General features: G+C 41.5%; 1 protein-coding gene across 1 annotated transcript in view; it reads left to right on the top strand.

Moving 5' to 3' along the window:
• stard8 (StAR related lipid transfer domain containing 8) overlaps positions 1-12,984 on the top strand; it is a 173,142-nt gene that overhangs the window by 20,021 nt on the left and 140,137 nt on the right. The window contains exon 2 of the mRNA XM_072595210.1: positions 12,145-12,178. Within this exon, the coding sequence (XP_072451311.1) occupies positions 12,145-12,178 (34 nt within the window). The remainder of the gene's footprint in view (positions 1-12,144; positions 12,179-12,984) is intronic.

The following is a 12,984-nucleotide window of genomic DNA, read 5'->3' as shown; positions in this document are numbered from 1 at the left end:
AAAATACCTTACTAGCAGGGAATGAAATAAACTCTAAATAAGGTTTACAGTGGATGATAAGTTACAAGAGGGTGGCACGGTGGCACAGTGGTTAGCACTGCTGCCTCACAGTGCCAGAGACCCGGGTTCAATTCCCACCTCGGGCAACCACCTGTGTGGAGTTTGCACATTCTCCCTGTGTCTGCGTGGATTTCCTCTGGGTACTCTGGTTTCCTCCTATAATTCAAAGATGTGCAGGTTGGGTGAATTAGCCATGCTAAATTGCCTGTAGTGTTAGGTGAAGGGTCTGGTGGGCTGTTCTTTGGAGTGGGCCGAAAGGCTGTTTCCACACTGTAAGTAAGCTAATCTAATCTAAAAGTGCAAGTAATCACCAGGGAATCTAATAACAGACACGTGGCTTAAATAGGGGCAGGCCAGAATAGAAAACATTCATTCAACTACAACACGCAGCTCCTGTTCGTCGACCGTGACGGTTTGGAGGTCGCCCTCAAGGTGCTGCCTGTCTTTTACCAGGACCTGATCACTGTCTGGAACATGGTCGAATCGCGCTGCACCTACCCTCCGGCTGGAGTAGCGGCTGTCATCAGGGAGCCGTTGCTCAGGAATCCGCACCTCCATACTTGCAGGTTCGAGTGGCTGTCGGAGGGAGGGCCGTGGTGGCGAGGGTGACCAGGGTCGGGGACGTGCTGGATGCCGGGGGCCTGGGCTGGACGCTGCCGCAGGACATAGCGAGCAGGGCAGCGGTAGACGTCCGGTACATGGCCACCGCCATCCGACGCCTTAAAACGGCGGTGCTCGGACCCGACGTAGTGCACCAGTTGGAGGACGCTCAGGTGTGCAGTGGGATCCCGTCCGCACTCACCCCAGCCCGGACGGAATTTCACATTGGCCCCAAGGTCCCGTACTTCCCGCGGGAGCCTGTGCCCCACAACCTGAGCCGCCTCCGGAATTTTAATTTTGTTCCTTTCCAGGGGGTAAAAAGGCGGGCCCTGTATAGACTGCTGCTGCACACCGTCCACCTCTTCTCCCTCATCCACCGTCCGGACACGCCTTGGCGTGCCCATTTGCCACCGGGCGGTGGGGATCCCCAGTGGAGGGCTCTCTACGCGAGAGTCCTCCCCCTTTCTCTCAGGGATCTGGGGTGGAGGGTGCTGCACGCAGCGGTACCCTGCAACCGCAGATTGCAGTGGTTCACAGACTCCCAGCCCAACTGCTTGTTCTGTGGAGTCCGTGGACCATGTATATATTGGGTGCGGCCGTTTGCACTCCCTTTTTGATTTTCTTAAAAACATCCTCCTCTGCTTTTGGTTGCACTTCAGTCCCACGCTCCTGATCTTCGGGCACCTGGTACGGAGGAGGGAGGGCAGGTCTGAAGACCTCATCGTGGGTCTGCTCCTGGGCCTGGCCAAACTGGCCATCAACAGGTCCAGGCAGCGGGCCGTGCAGGGGGTCGTTCGGGCCGACTGCCTGCCACTCTTCCGCGGTTATGGTAGGGCCCGGATGTCCTTGAAGAAGGAGCACGCGGTGTCCATCGACATCTGGAGTTATTCAGGGAGAGGTAGGCATCTTGGGGAGTGGAGTGCATTATTTCCCCCTCCAACTCTATTTTGATTTAGTCCCTACCTTCCCCTTCACTGTTTTGATCACACAGCATTGCCCTTTGATGTGAAGGGCAGTGCTTGTCACTGGCCACTCGGATGTTTTCCTATCTTCCTGGTGGTGGAAATTGAATAAAGATTCGTGCACCTTGTGTCTCTCACTGTGTTTCACACCTGCACTCACACACCATGGGTGCTGGGGAAAAAATAAGCACTAATGCAGTTAGGCGGTAGTATATAAAAAGAAAACATTCCTGGACAAAAGCTAGGGATGGAAAGATAAGGGGAAAGATGACAGTATTATTTTAGGAAAATATTCTAATACTGCAGAGAGAGAATATCCCAGAGGTGTCAATGACAGCAACTTGGTTAGAGGTGAGGAACAAAAAGGGACCATTTCAATACTAGAGACATTCTGTAGGTCACCAAATGGGGAAAGAAAAATAAAAATGTAGTGAAATTACAGAGAAGTGTAACAGCTATAGAGAAATAATATTGGTTATCTTATTCTAAAGTTGAATAGTAATCGGGTAAAGGGTACGATCGGAAAAAGTTTCTGGTATCTTCAGGAGAAATTTCCTGATCTGTTTGTTTCTGGCCTAGATACAATCCTGAGAAATAAGTGAGTCAAGAAGGTCAAGTGTCAGTGGGAGGAACATTTAGGGGGAAATAATCATGATATTACAAACTTATTTTAGCAACAAGTAAAGACAAAGAGTAATCTAGCATGAAAATACTAAACATCAATAGAAACAGAAACTAGGAGCAACAGTAGGCCCTTCAGCCCTTCGAGCTTGCTCTGCCATTCAATGTTGTCATGGCTGGTCTTCTACCTCAACTTCATTTTCCTGTTTTCTCCTCAAATCTCTTGATGCCGTTAATATTTTAAAATGTATCTTTTTTTTTGTATATATTCAATAAATTGCCTCCATATCCTTCTGAATTTCAGAGGTTCCCTACCCTTTGAGTGAAGAATTCTTTTCTCATTTCATTTCTAAATATTTTACCCCATATCCTGTGACTAGATTCTCCAACCAGGGAAAACATCTCCCTGCATCTAGTCTGTCCAGCTCCATTACAATTCTATATGTTTCAATGAGATTTCCTCTCATCCTTCTAAACTCCAGTGAATAGAGGTCCAGTTGAATCAACTCTCCCTATGGGACAGTCCTGCCATCCTTAGCCTATCAGCTTAGTGAACCTCCTACTAATTGTTGGATTTCTGAGGGGATGAACTCTGTCCCAGGTAAATTCAAATCAAAGATTAGTAGGCAAAACTGAAATGGTACAATTGGCTGCCTTTAATGAGGGTCAAGATTAGATTGGTGCTGGAAAAGCACAGCAGTTCAGCCTTTGCCTTTAATGAGGAGCTACTCTGAGTACAGTCAAGATCCTTTCAAGGCACAAAGTAAGGCAAACGAATCTTGAGCTACCTGGATGATGAAAGCAAAATGAAATAGAAAAAGGGGTACCTAACATATCAAGTTGATAATGCAACTGAGAACCTATCTGAATATAGAAAAAAATAGAGAAGTGAGAAAGGAAATAAATGTGGCAAACTGAGCATATGAAAAGAGATTTACAGCTGACATAAAAGGAATTCAAATATCTCTACAAGCATTTAAATATAAATGGTAGTAAGGTAGGAATGAGTCTAGTTGGGGACTAAAAGGTGAATGTACTCATGGAGACAGAAGTTGAGGCCAAATTACTAAATAAATATTTGGGATCTTCTTTACCAAAGAGGAAGATGCTGCCAAAGTAACAGTGAAAGAGGAAGTAGGTGATAAATTGGATGGGCTAAAAGTTGATAAACTCACTTAACAAAAAGGCTGATGCTGCTAAACAATTGAAAAGTCACCAGTTGGGATGCATTTAAGTATATAAAAGCAGATGTGTGGAAAATGAAGAGGTATTATGAAGGTGAGGGGGTATCTTGAAACTTATGGAATGTTGAAAAGACTGGATAGAGCGAATGTGGAGACGATGTTATCATTGTAAGGAGAGACAAGGATCTGAGGGCACAGCCTTTAGAACTGAGATGAGGAGGAATTTATTCAGCCAGACAGTAATGAATCTGTCGAACCTCAATGCCACAGAAAATTGTGGAGACCATATCATTGAATGTACTTAAGACAGAGATAGCTGGGTTGCTTGATTAATAAGGGGATCAAGGGTTATAGGAAGAAGGCGAGAGAATGGTGTTGAGAAACGTATCAGCCATAATCGATTGGTGAAGCAGGTTTGATGGGCTGAATAGCCTAATTCTGCTGATACCTTGCAGTCTTATGGTATTGCAGAGATATTGTGCAGCTCTGTGTTCCTCTGGGACTATGGTGACTTTACTTACCTTTCAGTTCTCCTTACATGTAAGGTGGTGCCAGAGAATTTCAAGTGTTGCCCCTTGTTTAAAAAAAACATGTAACAATGATCCCAGCAAATATAAGTTAGTCAATTTACCACTGGAAGTGGGAAAGCTTTCAGGAATAATAATTCAAGATCACATTAACTGTCACTTAGACATAAATGGATTAATGAAGGAAATACAGTATTGATTTGTTAAAGTCAAGAGATGTTTAGCCAGCTTGATTTAAGTTTAATGATGAAACAGTAGGAGGGTATAAGAACAGAAAGTGCTGCAGAAACTCAACAGGCCCAACAACAGTTGTGGAGAGAGAAAGTTAATGTTTTGAGCCCAATATGACACTTTTCAGAAACTGATGGGGCTGGAAAAATGATGCAGTTTATAGTGTAGAGAAAGGATGGAGGAGGAGCAACTGGAACAGATAGCCAACATACTCCAGAACAAAAGGCAAAGGCAGTGCTAATGGTAGCAGAGAAAATATTGCTGAAGGGTAGGTTCAAACAGTTGTTCTTCATGGCTGAAAATAGATTAGCCCTATTGAGAGCAAACTCATGACAATCAAGACACAGAGGCAGTGAGGGGAGAAGGTTGATGAAGGAGGATGGTTATGATCAAAATGGAGAGTCCATGGCCTGAGAGTGTTGACCCTAATGGTGAGTCCTGATGGCTGTAAATGGCCTCAGTGGAAAACAAGGTGTTGTTCCTGTGGCTTGCAGTGAGCTTTGCTGGAACACTGCAACAGACTCAGAATGGAAATGTTAGTATGAGAGCAAGGTGATGTTTTGGAATGGCAGGCAACTAGATGATCTTGGTCATTCTTGCAGCAGAGCGGAGATATTCCATAAAGCAGTTAACCAGACTGTGTTTAGTCTTGCAAAGAGGCATCGTGAGCAGCAAACACAAGGAACGACAGGGAAAATCCCTTCTTCACCTGGAAGGTGTGGTTAGAGCCCAGGACAGTGAAGAGGGAGGAGGTAAAAAGGCAAATAATACACCTTCTGCAATTGCATGAGAAGGTGCCATAGTGAGGGAGAAGAGATATTGGGAGTGACAGAAGAGTTGAACAAGAGGTCAAAGAGGTCATTTTCTGAGCAGAATATGGACAGTGGAGGGGAGGGGAAAATGTGTTTGGAGGTGGGGGAAATAGTGGAAGATGATCCTTTGAATATGGAGACTAGTGAGATGGAAAGTGAGGACAAAGGGAATCCTATCATTGTTCTGGGAGGGAGAGAAAAGAGCGAGGGCAGAAGTGTGGGAAATATAATGGACACAGCTGAGAGTCCTGTCTATCATGGTGGAAGGAGGAACTCCTCAGTTGAGGTAAAGGCAAGACACGTAGGAAGCATGATTGTGGAAGGTGGCTGTAGTGATTGAAATGAGTTCAGCCAAGTGGGTCTCATTGAATGTGAAATCCCAGACTGGGGCTGTTAATCTGGTCCAATCAGGGAGCTTTAGCTAACAGATGTAAATAGGAGTGTCAGACATGTTGTTCACTCTAACAGCTGGCTCTGAGGGATATGGGTTCATGTCAAGGACTCCCCATGAGTAAATAAAGGGTGACTTGGTGATGGGATACTGATCTCTGTGGAGTTATTTCTGTGGCATCACTGATGTAGATACAATAGAAATGGATAATCTAGGAGAATGGATTGGATTCCTTGCAGGAAGCATGATGTGAGGCAGTGTGACTAAATTAACTGGATGAGTTGGTGGATTGTAATAGATTTGGTAGTCAGAAGTGGAAACAGAGAAGCCAAGAAAGGAGAGGGAAGAGTCAATAATGGACAAGATGAAAGTGAGAGAAGGGTGGAAATTGGAAGCAAAATTGAAGGATTTTTCTAATTCTGGATGAGTGCACTAAGCAGCAGTAATGATGTTATTGATGCCCCAAAAAACGAGTTGTGGGAAGAGTTAAAGTCAGACTGGAGAAAGGAATGTACCACATATCTCACAAAGAGACCACATTTCTCACAAGGGACCATGTGAGAAAATGAGACAAGTTTAAAGGAGAAATGGTTCCAAGTGAGATCAAGCTAAGCAGAGCAGCCTCAGACCACCCTAATTGGTGCTGGAGGTGTAGAAGGATTGTACATCCATGGTGAAGGGTGGAACTGATTTAAGTTGTGGAACTGATTTAAAGTGTCAGAATAATTGCAAATGTAAGTGAGAAGGTACTGTACAAAGGGAGAGAAAAACAACAGTCAAGATGGGAAGAAGTAAGTTCATTGGAGCAGGAACTGGCTGAAATGATGAGTTTGCCAGGGCAGTCCTGTTGTGGATTTTGCAAAGAAAGTAGGTATGGCCACTTCCTCTTCCCTCCACTATCTTGGTTGAATATGTTTCATCTTAATAGAGCTGATCTATTTTCTATTAACAGCACTTTATATTATCAGACATTTGTCATTCTAATCTCTTCTTAACTACCATTAGCCGACTCTTTACTTTTTGCTCTTGGGACACTTTTACCATCTGTTTCATTTGCTCCTACTCCCCACTTTCCAGCTTCCTTCCACTCTGAAAAAGAATCATATTGGACTTGAAGCATGAACTCTCTTTCTCCCTTTACACACTTGTTGCCAGACCTGCTGAATTTCTCCAGTGCTTTCTGTTTTTATTTCAGATCTCCAGCATATGCAGTACTTTGCTTTTATTATAATAGAGGGTTATTGGTGGTGATGTAGTTGTTTGAAGAAGTTCTGAAGAAAAATCATATTGGGTTCAAAATGTTAACTCGGTTTCTCTCTTCACAGATGCTGCCCAACCTACTGAGTTTCTCTCGCATTCTTTGTACTTCTTTTAGATTTCCAGCATCTACAGAATTTTGCTCCCCCCATTCCACATCCCCTCCTCCCCCCTTCCATTGCCACAACATAGAAACATAGAGAATATGAGCAGGAGTAGGCCATTGAGCCTACTTTGCATTGTGATCATGGCTGATCATCTAATTCATTATCGGCTTTCTCCTAAAACACTTTGATCCCTTTAGCCCTAAGAAATACAGAATAACCTCAGGTATCCGAACATCAATTACCTGACTTTCCGATTATCTGAACAAAATCTCAAGGTCCCGTAAAAATGTTACATCAAAGAGGTGTTACCAACACTGGTGTGATGATCGCGATCGGGAAATCTGAGTGCACCAGAAGGAGAGTGATGAGTTGACTGCAACAGGATATGGGATTTTAACTGGTCTAATGTTTAGGGAGTGGGGTGCGGTTTGGAAGAACAGTCAGAAGAGCATTTTAGTCATCCAATAAGACTGAAAATGAATGGATACAATTTCACCTGGCCTGACACGGTGAGAGTGTTGTCAGAATTGTAGTGAGAATTTTGAGCGATCTGTTTCAATTTGAAAGCTGGTGAATGAAATAAAATTGGGATGAGTGAGGAATATTAGGTGATGAAAGGACTGATTTGGGAATTTCCAGTGTTTTAATTGCAGGAAATTATGATCAAGCAAGATTGTCAAAAAATATCTATAATTACTAAGTTGTGACTAATTTTAAGATTATAAGTATTTAAAATTAAAAATGACTTCATGGTAGATATAATTATTTTGACACTTATACCTGCTGTGAGGCATAATGTTGTGTCTAAAGACATATTCGTCCAAAATTGATAAAATTGATGCCAACAATATACACTTAATTGAAAATAATAAGCAACCTTCATCTCAATGAATTTTACTTACACAAAAAGTGATTTGTAAAATATCATGAATTTTTAAGCAATATCCAGTGTTTGTACATATTTTATCGATTGAATGAAATAAAAACTCTGTAAATATGCTTTTTAATGTAATTATATTCAGTATGGTTTCCTTTGTTTACAATCAGATCAGTTATCTGAACTATCAGTTATTCAAACAAAATACTCCCCGCCCATCTCGTTCAGACAGTTGGGGTTGTTCTGTACATCTAACTCCTTCTTGAAAATATTCAATATTTTGGCCTCAAATGCTTTCTGTGGCAGTGAATTTCACAGGCTCACCACTCTCTGGATGAAAAAAAATTCTCCTCATCTCAGTCCTAAATAGTCCACTCCATCAGTGAGCAGCAGCATCTGTTGCTGCCAATCTTTTGGAAGGGAATTTGAGTTCCCCTTGAACAGTGGTTGTAATCACCTCTGGAAATTTGGACTGCTAACCTTTCAGGATTGTAGACCTCTGATCAGACCCGCAGCCTTAGGTCCACTCACCTGCAAAATTGAAAACTATCTCTTACTTGGTCAGCTTGGGGAACAATGAGGTCAGGACCTTAGAGCAGCAGCATTATGCCTAGTTCTGGGCAATGCATTATGAAATATTTAAGCAAGGGCTTAGAAAAAAGTTTTGAGAATGATTCTGAAGATGTAGGACTTTATTTAAATGGATGGATTGGAGAATCTGACATTGTTCACTTTATAGAAGCGATAGTTAAAGGGAGACTTGATAGACATGTATAAAATCATGAAGGCTCCCAACATTGTAGGTAGCCAAACCATTCCTGTTGGTAAAGGATCAAGAACTGATTCAAGGTGATTGCAAAAATAACCCATAATGTCACCAATAATAATTTTTTTTTCCATGCAGCAAATGGTTAGAGACTGGAATGCATCACCTGAAAGAGTTTTGGAGAGACACATCAAGTTGTGGCTTTCAAGGAGGGGAATGGATAAGCATTTGAAGAGAGAAAACACAATGCAGGGCTATGGGAGAGTGTTGGAGGTGTATGAATGGTTGGGTTCCTCTTGCAGAGAACCAGTATGGATGTGATAGGCTGAATAGCCTCCTTCTGTGCTATAACTATTCCAGTGTTCAATAATTAGTGACATGCTTTGGTGGAAAAAATGTTTCAGATCATCATGCTAAAAATTTCCAGGCTATAAGAAAAAGAACATTTGACAGGGCTAATTTATACAAGTATGTATTCCAGGTTTGTTTCTTTTGAGAATGCAAACATTGATGTTGAATATTTGCACTGTGGAGTTCACTTCCTGCTTCTTGCTGTTTAATGGGAATGTTCCTTGAGCAGGAATTCATACTGATCTGTTTATTATTATTATTTTTTGTTACTCCAATACGTAGCCTATTAAAAAATGTAGTAATGGAATCTATGCACAGTACTCTCTCTGTCCTAGTGTTGTTCATTTTGGAGGAAATCCAGTTTTTTCCATTTTCTAGCTATACGCTGAAAGCTGGCAGTCTGTGCTTTCAGTTAGAAACTCAGTAAAATGTCTGACCTGAATAGAAATGGAGTAGAAAACAAATCATACATTGGAATGTTACAGTTTGAGTAATTCAGTCACTGAGATTAGACTCAATATCCTAGTGTGCAAAGGTGTAAAGAACACAGTATGAGCTGGATAAACACTGAGTTCATTGATTTAGTCAAAGTTCCTGACTCCATCATTAACCAATCTACATCATCTCTTTCCATAAGGGCAATTAATTCTTGCGATTTTAAAACATAGCCTAAATCTCTTGGTGGCTGGGTGAACTAATGCATTTCAGATGTAATGCTGAATTCATATAATGAAATTACCGAATCATGATCTTAAAGTTAGGTGATTAAAGTTAGGGCAATATTTGGTGAACTAGAATTCATCCAGAGTGTTTTGTCCAGAGTGTTACAATGAGGAGGTACAATCTGACAATATGCTAGAGCAGAAAGTATGGTATATTCTTGTAATATTACAAGAACAAAAAAAAGATTTAAAGTTTATAACGTGAAGATAGGGCATTCAAGTCCATACCAATGTTTAGCATCCTTATGAGCAATAGTCAAATCACATTTACACATCTTATTAGAACATAGAACAGTATAGCGCAGAACAGGCCCTTCGGCCCTCGATGTTGCGCTGACCTGTGAACTATTCTCAGCTCATCCCCCTACACTATCCCATCATCATCCATGTGCTTATCGAAGGATTGTTTAAATCTCCCTAATGTGGCTGAGTTAACTACATTGGCAGGTAGGGCATTCCGCACCCTTACCACTCTCTGAGTAAAGAATCTGCCTCTGACATCTGTCTTAAATCTATCACTTCTCAATTTGTAGCTATGCCCCCTCGTACAAGATAACGTCATCATCCTAGGAAAAAGACTTTCACTGTCTACCCTATCTAATCCTCTGATCATCTTGTATGTCTCTATCGAATCCCCTCTTAGCCTTCTTCTTTCCAATGAGAACAGGCCCAAGTCTCTCAGCTTTTCCTCATAAGACCTTCCCTCCAGACCAGGCAACATCCTGATAAATCTCCTCTGCACCTTTTCCAATGCTTCCACATCCTTCCCGAAATATGGCGACCAGAACTGTACACAATATTCCAAGTGTGGCCGCACCAGCGTTTTGTATAGTTGCAGCATGATATTGCGGCTTCGGAACTCAATCCCTCTATGAATGAAACCTAAGACACCATATGCCTTCTCATATTACTTCATCCTCTTTTCCTTCCTGCATCAATCTAACCTATTCTTGAATATAAATGTGCTTTATATCCCAATTACTAAACCTAGAAGTGAATTGCATAGTCTTACAACTTATTATTTACAAAAAAAACTTACATAGTTCTAAAATTCAACATTTCATCTTGTTTTTCTGACCCTGGAAAGTGTCAGCTTCTAACTACATAATTATGATAAGCAATTCTATGACGTCCCTCCATAACCTCTAAAGTTTTTCATATTTGTGTCACTTCATACCAGTTAAAATCAAAATCAATTATCACTACATTTCCTTTAAACTCAATACCTTTCCTTCTTTGCTTATGATCTGCTACTTGCTGAGCACTCGCGCAGCTATGGATCAGCTCAACCGCTTGAGCAGTTCTTTTGGAACAATTGTAAAGCCTTTACTCTGTCACCACCTGATCATTCTCCCCAGTACAAGCCTAAGATTTGCTCCCTCCAATTCCAGGGCTTACAGACTTGAGTGTACCTGGCTCACAACTGGCTCAGCCATCAAACACCATGTGTGGCTGCACCACCTTAAGCACAAGCAGGCATCTCTCCCAAAACTGCCCACATGTCTATAATTATTTGGAAAGGAAAGATAACGCTCACTGTTTTCTTCACAACCAAACAATTTATCACACCAGTTTTTCTGCTTCCTCTATCCTGACCTCCAACAAGAGTAGTGATGAGTGCCACACTGAGTTGTGAGGGAAATAATCTTCCTGTCTAGTTAATTTTAATCTGCCTGTTCAGACATGACATGACCTGACACACCTGTGGGCTACATGGGACTTGACCTCAGATGTTCTGGCCCAGAGGGAGGGACACTATCACTGCTGCACAACTTTGTGATCCAAAGTGAGAATCATATCTCTAGATCAATTAATATACTATGATTTAAATATGTCACAACTAATCATCTCATACCTATTAATAAAGATGAGATTTTGTCGATATTTTCTAATCAACTTGTTCAGCGATGTTTTTGCACACCTTAGAGCAGGTGGAACTTGAATCTGGGCCTCCGGGGAGATGTAGGGACACTACCACTCCCCCCGCAGTGTATATGGAATTATCTAATTATCAGGAGTAGAAGAAGAACCCACTTGTCTTTTCAAGAAGAAGTGCCTATCAGACATGGCAAGAGGAAGTTTATTATACAATAGCAATGGATACAATTAAATTGATTAGTTGGCTCACTATTTTGACTTAAGACTATCAAGAGCCAGAACTGTCTTTTTCTGACCCCATCAGGATCCTGATTTGTCACCCAAAAAAACTGTGACATCATTAGATTGGGTAGAATTTAGTGTTAAAAATGTATTAATTCTTTCAGACCCATAATTAAAGAATGGACTTTTTTTACGTCACTATGATCAAGACACCAGTTCAGCTGTTTCCTGCCTTCCTTATGTTGATCAAACCAAAACACTCGACAGTTTTTCACCTATTCCAATTGTCTTTCTGTGGTTTCTTTTCTATTCCTTTATGCCCTTTCCAAGCTTCATTATCCACTAGACCCATCTCCTGCTCCCTTCACCACTCACATTAATCTTAATCCCATTTAACCCCAATGGTATCTGACAATATAAATGATACTCTCTTCTTCTTGGGTCCTTCTCAAATTTACAATGGCTGATGTATGATATATCATATTTGAAATGTGGGATAAACATCCCCCCAACATAAGTTCATTTTATAATTGATATTTCCTCAATGCTTTATCCATTTCATTCTTTTGTTTTTAGATGCTGCCATGGATGACACATAGAATTATATCTGGTAAGGATCTTTCAACTGTTTTACAAATTGGGTATCATAAAAGTGCATGAAAATAACCTACTGTGTTACTGGTGACCAGTGAACATGCCAGTGAGATTCATATATGTTGGTGATACTTCTTTATGGCATTAGTGAGATGTGTTTGATACTGATAAGTTGTTTATAGTCAACAGTGTTCAATGATTCCATGCATTGTCCTTTTGAATCAATGAGGGTTTGGAGGGATATGGGCCGGGTGCTGGCAGGTGGGACTAGATTGGGTTGGGATATCTGGTCAGCGTGGACGGGTTGGACTGAAGGGTCTGTTTCCATGCTGTACATCTCTATGACTCTATGACTCTATAACTCAGCACTATAAAGGAGATGTGTCCAAATTAGCCAGTCACCACATATTGCTTGGTAATGAACCTTAAATTCTGAGAAATTTATGAAGCAAAGTTTGGACCAAAATATCATTAGTTCAACTGGCCATGTCCCTACTCTGCCTCTTCGTCTACTGAAGGCCTAAGATCTTGCTGGGTTCCAACATTATCAAAGTCTCTGCCACCCAGAATCTCTCTTTGCAGAATTTGACATTATTTCAGCACTCCTTCATCCTGGCCTTTTGAGTATCCCTGATTTTAACCACATCACCCTTGGTTGATGCACCTTCAGCTGTCAAAGCCTTAAGTTCTGAAATTACTTCCCTAAATCTCTCTGCCTCTTTTTTTCAATTTCTTCCTGAAGATGCTCCTTAAAACCTACTTCGTTGATTGATCTTTTGGTTACCTGACCTAACAGCTCCTTATAATGCTCCGTGTAATTTT

Source organism: Chiloscyllium punctatum, chromosome 25 (assembly GCF_047496795.1).
Source record: "Chiloscyllium punctatum isolate Juve2018m chromosome 25, sChiPun1.3, whole genome shotgun sequence".
NCBI lineage: Eukaryota > Metazoa > Chordata > Chondrichthyes > Orectolobiformes > Hemiscylliidae > Chiloscyllium > Chiloscyllium punctatum.
This window is presented reverse-complemented; position numbering and strand designations above follow the sequence as displayed.